At 44.7% G+C, this 10450-nt stretch overlaps 1 protein-coding gene across 1 annotated transcript in view; it reads left to right on the forward strand.

Annotated features, from left to right (window-relative positions):
- Positions 1-10450, forward strand: part of ERN1 (endoplasmic reticulum to nucleus signaling 1) — an 84649-nt gene that overhangs the window by 44317 nt on the left and 29882 nt on the right. The window contains 2 exon segments of the mRNA XM_007959719.2: positions 5611-5644; positions 6573-6645. Of these exon segments, the coding sequence (XP_007957910.2) occupies positions 5611-5644; positions 6573-6645 (107 nt within the window).

Raw genomic sequence — 10450 nt, forward strand, 5'->3', positions numbered from 1 at the left:
CAGAGTGGAAGGAGCTTGCCAACCAGAGGGAGTTATTGAAAATCCTTGGAGCCAGTACCATCTGGGCCTGTAGATATGAGCAGAATACAAAGATGAAAGCATTGTCATTTTATGGAGATGTGAAGGGAAGGGTGGAGCTGGGTAAACTTGGAGGTTGAAGAGCGGGAAGTTTCAGAGAGCTCACCCTGTCCCCTTTATTTTTCCTGTGATGCAAGAGGCAAAGCCATGTATTTGCAGAAAGAAAGAGGCCTTGAGGCAAGGAATGAAGGTTTGAAGTACCAGCTGTGGGGGACGTAGAGGAGGCCGACCAGGAAGTGGATCAAACGATCTCCTAATGACTTGGGGCCCAGCTGTCCCTAGATACATAGTGGTACCTCTACAGGCGACTGTCGGGCTTTTCTCCAGCAGTGTTCACTCAGTAGCCTGGGTGGAGGAAAGGCGATTGCTAGATAGTTTCTGGTTTGAGGTTGACAGGGCGTATCTGCTGCATAATGAGAAGGGATCAACCACGGAAAGCAGCACTGGGCAGGGATGGAAGTAAGAGGGCAATTAACATTTATCGGCTGCTCCATCCAGCAAATATATTGAGCACCTCTCAGGCAACAGGAGCTGTTTTAGATCTAGTAAATATAACAGACAACAAAAGGTAAATCTTTCCCTCACAGAGCTTACAGTGGTTAGAGTCAGACATTACATAAGTAAAATGCACAATACTTCAGAGAAAAATTAAGGAAGGGCATAGGAAATCCTGGGGTTGAGGGTAGGAGGTGATCAGTGAAGACCGCTCTGAAATGAATGGTAACATTTGATCAAAGACCGAGAGGAGATGAGAGAATGTACCGTGTGGACATCTGGGGAAGGAGTATTCCTGGCAGAGGGAACAGCCAATGCAAAGGCCCTGGGACAGAAGGTGAGGAATGTAAGGAAGCTGACAGAGCTAGAATACAGTGAGGGGGAGAATAGTGGGAGATTGTTAGAGGGAGACAGGGCAGGAGGCGGGGAATGGGAGGGCAGGATTGTATAGGATTTGCAGGCCACTCTGAGAATGTGAGTGAGCTAGGGAACCGCTGAAGGATTTTGAGTGACAGAGAAGCATAATCTGACATCTTTCAAAGAAGTACTCTTCTCTGTGTCAACGCTGACTTTTAAAGTCTTGACAAGTATTTCATCCACAGAGAGATGAGGTGGATATTGTTACCTTTCTTTTGCTCTTTACTGGTGAGGAAATTGAGGCTCAGAGAGATTAAGTAGCTTTGCCACCATTGCTTAACTAGTAATTGGCAGAGGTAGGATTTGAGGTTACATTTTTCTGATACCAAAGACCACAGAGATGAGGAGCAAAGGAAAGCCTTGAAAGATGAGAGGTTCCAGTGATGTTGAAGGAATACTGAGAGTAGGAAACAGAATGATGATTGTTATAAAATAGACCACACTGTTTGGCAAGGATTGGAGGTGTTGGGAAGACATTGGTGTCAGCCATGTCGTTTGAGGCTTGGTTATCTTCTGGGAGAAGGATGGCTGTCCTAACAAGATAGGATCATCAAGAGTAGACTGACTAGGGTGAGAAATGGGCTGTGACTTTGGGTAAGTGGAGGTTGAGGTGCCAGTAGGAAATCCGTGGAAACATCCATTCAGTCCCGAGAGAAGAGTGCAGGAGATGAAGACCTATAGTCTCCCCAGTGTAGTTGTGGGTGAAGCATAGAAACGGGTGTGCTCTCTGAGAGAGGAGAGAAGCTGAACAGAGAACATGGAAATGTTCCTCTGTATGTTGAAAATGGGAGGGAGTCTAGGGAGGGGGTAGAGAAACAGCCAGTTCAGGGCCGTGGTAGAGGTAGAGAGATTCAAGGGCGGGAGGGTGACCACAGTATGGGGAGTGGCAGTGAGGGGAGGTTGCCTCTAGGAGGTGGTTTGGGGCAACCCTCAGGTACATCTGAGCACATAGGGTCAAGCCCAAGGAGATGGGAAGGAGCAGAAGGGCAGGGCTGCTGGGGACTAGGCTCCCAGCTCCAGAAGGAAGCAGAGGCAGTCACTGCGTAGTACAGCAGTTAACACGCTCAGCTGCTGACCGAGAGGTTGGAGGTTCACATCCACCTCAGAGAAAGGCCTAGCAGTCTGCTTCTGAAAAGTCAGCCACTGACATCCCTGTGAGCACAGTTCCACTCTGTTCCACACATGGGATTGCCATGAGTCAGAGTCGACTCAACGACAGCTGCTTACCAGTTCCAGAGGGAGGGCTCAGAGGTCCAGGGACTGGGAGAATATGGGACCGGGAGGAAGGTGAGAAAGTTATCCCGGGAAGGACGAAAATCCCCTTCTTTTGGAGGTAGAGATGTTTAAGATTTTATCCTTATGAACTTGAACATAGGAAAGAAGGGAAAATGGATTTTGTGTCATTTCTGTCTCAGGTTATAAAGGAGAATTAGAATTAGATTAGCACAAAATGGTACCAATGAGTGTCCCATAACCTCATCCAGGCTAGCTGTTCTTACTGGTTTCTCCTAAGTTAAGGTTGTGCCATTTCAGGCCCAAGCAAGACACACTAGGGGGCCTGGAAAGAGGCCAGCGGCTGTGCTGGGGAGAAGTGGGCAGGCAGTGAGCAGGGCGCCGCCTTCCGCTGTTGGTCCTGAACAGAGAAAACATCAGTTCTAGCTGTTTCCCCCCTCCTCGTATCTTACCTTTACCTGATACCCTTAGAGGGACACCTGTTTTCACACTTAGGCACTAACCCTTTTTTCCTGGAAGTAAAGCAGCTACAGGAGTTGGCCTTTTTCAGCCCCCGCAGAGACAGAGTGTTGCAGCCCTGCAAGCGGTGCTGCTTTTCACGCGGCTGAAAACGTTTTTAAAAACAAGAGCCTCATCTGATGCCAGTTCTCATTATTATCAAAAGCAGTCACTTTTTCACATTGGACTTTTATTGCATGTTTTCAGGTGATGGGTTTTTGTTGTTGGCTTTCCAAATATTTTGATCTCGAACCTTTTTTACGATGGTGAATTTCAAGCATACGTATGTAAAGGAAAGGGACTCCCCAGCGCTCCCATTTCTCATCTTGAACAGTTATCAGTTATCAGCAGTTGCCATTTCTTGTTTTATCTGCACCCGTAGACCTTTTATTTTTTTTCTTCTTTTTTCCTTTTTTCTGTAGCATGCTAAAGCAGATCTCAGATTCAAATGATTAGTTAAGGGGAAAAAAATCTCCAAACACGTCATTGTGAACGTCAGCTCGGACGCCGAGCTGGGTCTGTGAGCCGACTGCATAGCCGGGCTTCCACCTGGCCCGCACCTTTGCAGGAGCTTATTGCAGGCATGTCATTTGAGTGAATGGATGGGAATACTAAGATGACCCGAATGCCCTCCAGCTGGCATTTGTCTCCCCCTACACCTAGAAAAATCATGGTTCCTAGACAAGGTGTCGTCACTCCAGGAACTTCCCTGTCTCCTGCAGTGTCCTGGATTGTAACTGGAACCTTTCTGGTGCAGGACACATTTTTGGACCCAAGACCTCAGTGTCTGAAGACGAGTCCATGCAAGCCAGCAAACACGATACCACCAAGATAAGCTTATGAACAGGCTTCTGAGTCATGTTGGTCTCTGTGTCTCGTGTTTGGTGAACTGCTGGAATTTGGTAGTGTCCTCTTCATCTGTCTTTATCTGTGATACTTAGAGTGGCTGAAATGAGTAAAGAAGGTGCCTTCCTAACTGCTGTATTTTCCTTGGAATATGTGTTCTTGCTTTTCCTGGCTTGCATGCTTCAGGGCTGTGCTGAGGTAACTGGGTTGTAATTGCCCCCTGCCTTGTCTGTTTCGGTTGGATGCATGTTGTGTGCCTTTATTTCCTGTCTCTTGCATCAGTCTGTTTGTGAGAGTGTACTGAGAGGTGACTAATGGGAGCGAGAACATATGCTTACTGCCTGCTAGTTCCTGCTCTGCTTCCTAAAGCGTTTTTGGTTTAGTGAATTGTTTGTTTACTGCCCACAGACCACATATGGTACGTGTACTTCTGCTGTTGTGAATACTGTATGCTGTCACGTGGGAGCTGGGCTGTTAAAACAAAGTCAACATATGATAAAGCTTGAAAGAGTTTCCTTCATCTGAGGATCCCGAGTGGCTGGGAGTACCGGATGGCCGTCTGTCATCATAAACAGGGCCCCTGGAACCTGGCACTCTGTACACAGTCTAATTACAACGTTTGCCATCCTTGTCCCCCACTTTGACACAGCATGGATGGATAGCTGCAGGGTTTTGATTATTGGAAATGCCTAATTGTTGTGCAGTCTCATGCCTGTGGGTTTTAGATGCATAGCATAGTGCTGCCGTGTCAGAGTTCACGCGTGTGCGTGTACACACATGCACTAGCCACATGCCCCAAGAAATCAGGAGCTTCACCTGGATTTGTGCCCAGGAGAATCAAAGGAGGAAGAAAGCTGCTATTTTTGACTGCTGCAAACATAACATTGACTTGGAGATAAAGCTTCTTTCCAGCTTACATTTCTGCTCTTATAGAAATGGTGAGAAATACAGAAAAGAATAAATTCCTTTATTTCCAGCAAAGGTAACTTATAGTAAATGCTTCTGTCTTTTCATCTGTTTTTTTCCCCATAGTTGCATTAATACCTTAGTACATTATGTAAGACACAGTTGCATTCCAAAACCCAAACCCACTGCTGTCGAGTTGATTCTGACTCATAGTGACCCTATAGGACAGAATAGAACTGCCCCCATAGATTTTCCAAGGCCATAAATCTTTACAGAAGCAGACTGCTGCATTTTTCTCCCATAGAGTGGCCGGTGGGTTCAAACCACCAACCTTTTGGTCAGCAGCTGAGCGCTTGACTGCTATGCCACTAGGGCTCCTATAGTTGCATTTGTGCAGTGGTTTTTTTTCCTGAATGCAGTAGCATGAAGACTTGTGCATATTTTCAAGCTGTGTAAATCCTTTTAGAAGCCTTACTTTTCTACCAAGTAGACATTCCATAATTCAGCCTTATTGTTGAATAGTTGTTTATAATGCTACTGTGAACATCTTTGAACAAATATCATTTTCTGTATCTTGTATTATTTTTAAACTAGATTTTATAGAAATAAACTAATAGATCAAAGGAGGAAGCCAAGGAAATAAACATTTGAAGGCTTTAGGCTCATCATACTGCCACCCAGAGGGGAATATCCATTTGCCATCCAATCATGTTCTCATCAATGAGAAAATGGATTCTCAAGCCATAGTTTTACTTTTCTTAATGGAAAGATCTAGCAGCACTCCAAGGTGGTGATTTAGGTTTTAAAAGTCTGCGATGGATCAGATAGTGATATTGTGATCCACGGTTTGACATACCTTATCCACCATGGGCTGTGACTGGTTCATCATTTATCTGCAAATTTCTTGACAGCAGTTCTCTTCTGTTCTCAGTTCTCTGTCTGTCTGGTCTCAACAACAGTCATAAGCACCTACATTTGTGTCTTTGTGCGTGTGTTTCCTGAATGCCTTCGTCTGCATCATCCCATGTAGGTCACTCTGAGTTATCAGTACCACTTGTGGCTTGGTCCTGAAACCTACGAATCATGATATTTTACAGCCTTTCTGACGATGTCTTTATTGCTGTCTTTTTCGCACAGATCCAGTCCTGCAGGTTCCAACACATGTTGAAGAGTAAGTTTTCTTATTTGCTTCAGTACGTTCCTTTAATTCATTTTCTTAATTATTCAGACAATTTATATGAAGTTGGCTACTAGGAATACATACATGCATACACTTAAGGTACAATACAATGAATAAGACATGTGAAGCCTTATAGGTGCTATGGTAGAAGTCTGTGGTGGGGAGGGGTGGTCAGTTCCTTGGGAGAAAGGGAACAATGGTTCTGAAAAAGCTTATTTGAGATGAATTGTAAGTTGAGTTTTGAACTTAAACTTCCAAAGCCCTCAGGAGGGCTTAAGAGTCAAACCAGGATGTGACCTGTAACTAGAATGTGTTGGAGTACAAACCAGGTGTTACCTGTAAGAGCCTCAAATGATGGCACATCCTTAACTAGAGAGAAGATTTAGCAAGAGATTTCTGAGGGACTCTAGTCATAGTTCAGTCTTTAGCAGATGAGCCTTACTAAAGATGGCCACCTCGCATGTGCTTCATGGGAGCTACTCACAGAGAGACCTCAATCTGTCGTCTTTGCAGTCTTTCTGTTATCAGACTTTCAGAGTCTGTCTCTTGTTGCCTCCGGTTTAAAAATAAATGTTCCTTGAAAAGTAAAGGCAGATTTGTTCTACCAGTTTATGTACCATGCAGTGCTATTGAATGTTGAAGTTTTAGACACCATTGACGTGGGGACGGCAAAGTAGACTTTCTGGTTCCTTTTCACTCGTTTTCCCTTCATCCTGAGTTTTGTGCTATTTTCCAACACTCAAGTATAGTGTATGCCACCACAGGGATAGTTGGTTTTTCTGTAGCTGAGGCTAGAGAGAGCAGTGGGTGCAACTATCTTATACAGAACCCTCCAACCTCTCCCAACCCCATGGCTCTGATACTTTGTCCTATGCTCTGGGCTATAATTTATCATTGAAACTTACTGCTGAATTTCTAGGCCTGCATTCCTCCCAGACCCCAATGACGGCAGCCTGTATACGCTCGGGGGCAAGAATAACGAAGGCCTGACGGTAGGTGTACTTAGCTGCTTTGTCTACTCTGGAGATTTAACACCAGTGGTCCTCAACTGTATCTGCACATTGAGATCATCTAGGGGGCTTAAGAAAAGTCCTGGGGCTGCTGAGAGGTGGTCTGGAGTGGGGCCTGGGCATCAGTATATTTTTAAAGCTTTCTGGATGAGCTTTTAAATGTGAACCAGAGTTCAGAAACACTCATGTAGAACAGCAGTTTCTCATGGTACAGCCAGCATACTCCCTTTAATAGCAAGGTTCACTCTGACTTATGAGTCTCAAATGGGAGGGTAGAGGGATAGAGTTTGAAATACCATTCCCCCATGCCAAAGGGGCAGTGAGGCCGCATCTTCTGACCTTCTCTAACCCCACAAGAGGAAGACAGAATCACCATCAGTAGCCCAGGCCTATCCCTGCGAGGCCAGACATGCTGCCTCCCTCCAGGCCTGATACCAACTGTTCCTCCTGCAGCACCCACCACCTCTCTGCTGGGTTTGATAATTTGCTGCAGTGGCCACACAGAACTCATGGATTATGGGGTTTATTAGGGAAGCACCAGGCTACAATTCAAGTTCAGAAACAACACTCAGTCTTTCTCAGCCTGCCATCTCTCAGCCAGCAGTCTCTCTGTCTCTCTCCCAGCAGTGTGTGTATCTCGGTGTCTCTTTCTCAGCAGCGCATGTCTCTCAGGAGTGTGTTTCTCTCAGCAGCATGTCTTTCTTAGCCAGCAGTCAGACTCCTTCTGCCTCTGGGAGGGCTCCTTTTGAGCCGGGCAGAGTGACCAAACTAACCAATCATAGCATCAGAATTCTAAGCACCTGAGACAGAGCGAACTTCCCAGAACATTGCTTAGTGCCACTCTCAACAGAAATATCCCAGGTGGATAACTTTAACAATCAGGAGCTCCTCAGTTGCTCATGGCAAATTCCACCATGGAGTTTACAAAGACTTATGGCTAGAAAAGCCATACCATGTAATTTACTACACCACACCCCAGCATATGTCTCTTTGGGAGGGAAGTATGTGGTATTCCCACTTCCATCTGAGAATGTAGACTAGTGGTTCTCATCTGTAATAACCTGGGAAACTTTAAAAAAAATACTGAACCTAGGTCCCAGTCCCAGAAGTTATAATTTAATTGGTGTAGGTTGTGAAGATTTTTTTTTTTATTATTATTAGGATTTGGGTGAAGATTTACAGAGTAAATTCACTTTTCATACAGCAGTTCACATATACTTTGTCTCATGTCATTGACCAAAATTTACAATGCAGCAGCTCCCCTCCCACTTCCTCCCCATAGTTACCTCCTCCCAGTGTCCATCCCTTCATACTCTTCTGCACCCTGAGCTATCTCCCTGTGCATAAGCAGCCCTTCCTTCTCCCATGATTGTTCTCTCCAGGGCGTGTGTCTACTTGAGGTAAATGTTTAACTCACATGCCTGTACTTTGTTTGGCTGGAAACCACAGTTGTGGGTTCAATTCCAGACCTGAAGGGCAACTAGGGGCCATAGTCTCAGTGGTTACACCAGGCTCCATTGGACCAGCAAACCTGGTCCCCACCTTCTTTTTTTTTTTTGCCTCCAAACGATTTTGAGTTTTGTACCACATTGTTCTCCCTCTTTATGTAGGATCTCCTACATCCCTTCCAAGTGGATGGCAGTGGTAGCTGGGCACCATCTAGTTCTTCTGGTCTCATAGTTGTATAGGTTGCAGATCGGATGGTGTACCAGTCACTAGGACTGATTGTTTCCATTAATTTTGGTTTTCTTCTTTCTTCTTGACGAGGAGAGACCCGTTGTTGCATCTAGATGGCAGCTTCCTAGCTTTTAAGGTCCCAGTCGCTACTCGCCAAAGTAGTAGGTGGAACAATGTTTTGTATAGTATGTTATGCCAATTGAGCTTGATGTCCCCTGCGACTATGGTCCCAAGCCCGCAGGATCAACTACTCGGTCCCTCTGGGTAGCTGGCTGTGACCAAGTAATGACCATAACCTTGCCCCTTGTCAGCTCTACTATACACCTGGGAATTCTGATCATTCACATGAACTTATAGGCCCATTGTCTGCCAACCCTATATATGATCTTGGATACACTCTCCATTTAGACATACCTAATTGTTTAGCTTGTTCACCCATCTATCCATCCCTATACCCATGTTTGCTTTCACTGACAACTTAGTACTGTATATGCAAAAGGGTTCATATTTGTTGTCTGTACTGCCCATGTAATTCTCTATGTCTTTCTCATCCTCAATGCTGCCATATTGGTCACTCACATTTGGTACATTGCCCTTCTCTTCACCCAAATCAATGTTTATCTCTATCTATCTAACAGCATCCCCTCCCCTCCCCTCCCACCCCTGGTAACCAACAAAGAAAATGTCCTCATATATATAAACCTTTCCTTAACTTTTACAATAACGGACTAATACAATATTTGTCCTTTTGTGACTGACTTATTTCGCTCAGCATAATGTCCGGTTGTGAAGATTTTTTAAAAAGCTTCCCAGATAGGAGAGTTTAGAAACAGATTCATATTCAGATTATGTAAAGAACTCTTACAGATCATTAAAGAAAGACAACCCAATAGGAAAAAGGTAAAAGAGGATATCCACATGGTTAGTAAACATAGGAGAAGGCACTCAGCTTCATTAGCCACTAGGGAAATGCAAATTGAAACACAGAGGTGGATTATACTACCCACCCATCAGAATTTTGGAAAAAGAAAACAGGTGTTGCTGGGCATATAAAACAACCACAACTCGGCTTGCTGCTAGAAGCATGAACTGGTACAACTGGTTTGGAAAACTGTTTGGCAGTATCTACTGAAGCCTTTTTGACCCAGTTATTCCCTCTTAGACCCACGATGAGATGGATTGACACTGTGACTGCAATAGGCCCAAACGTAGCAACAATTGTGGGGATAGTGCAGGACTGGGCACTGTTTTGTTCTGTTAACACATAAGGTCACTATGAGTGGGAGTCAACTCAAAGGCACCGAAGAACAACAGTTCCCTCCTAGGGTGTATATGTTCACCAAAAACTCTGTACTAAAATATACTGCAGCACTATCTGTAATAAACAAAAGGTGGAAGGTACCCAAATGCCCATCAGTAGCAGAATGGCTAAATAAATTATGGAATAATCTCGTAATGGAATACTCTACAACCGTGAGAGTAAACAGTCTACAAGGATTCACAGTAGCATGAGTGACTCTCACAAATGTAACATTTTGAGCCAAAGACAACAAAAATGGCCACAAACTGAATAATTCATTTATATAAAGTTCAGAAACAGGAAGAACTACTCTATGCTGTTTTGAAGTCAAGTGATGGCTACCCTGGGGGGTTATGATGGGAAGAGGGAAAGCAGGGCTTTCCAAGTGCTACAGGTGTTCTGTACCTTCATTTGCGTGTGGATTACACAGGCACTCGGTGACAGCAAACTGAGCCGCACGCGTGTGCATGCTTCTGTTTGTCTGTTATGCTTCAGTAGAAAGTTCTAAACCTCCAGGTGATTCTAATGTGCAGCAAGGTTAAGGACTACTGACCTAGGCTGTAAGTGGTGTGTGAGCTCTAATTTGGGTAATTTTTATTATTTTATCAAGACCTGTGTCTGAAACAGATGGGAGGAGAAGGGCAAGCCTCTTGTAGAAATAGCTGGCCTTCTGGTGTATTTCATCATCAACATATCTCTCCATGGTTTCTCTCTACATTGTTGTTGTTGTTGTTATGTGCCGTCGAGTCGGCCCCGACTCATAGCGACCCCTCCTTGGGTTTCTGAGGCAGTATCACTACGGAAGTAGGA

The sequence above is a fragment of the Orycteropus afer genome, unplaced genomic scaffold, assembly GCF_000298275.1.
Source record: "Orycteropus afer afer isolate SDZICR_OR568_19922 unplaced genomic scaffold, OryAfe1.0 scaffold00018, whole genome shotgun sequence".
Classification (NCBI taxonomy): Eukaryota; Metazoa; Chordata; class Mammalia; order Tubulidentata; family Orycteropodidae; genus Orycteropus; species Orycteropus afer.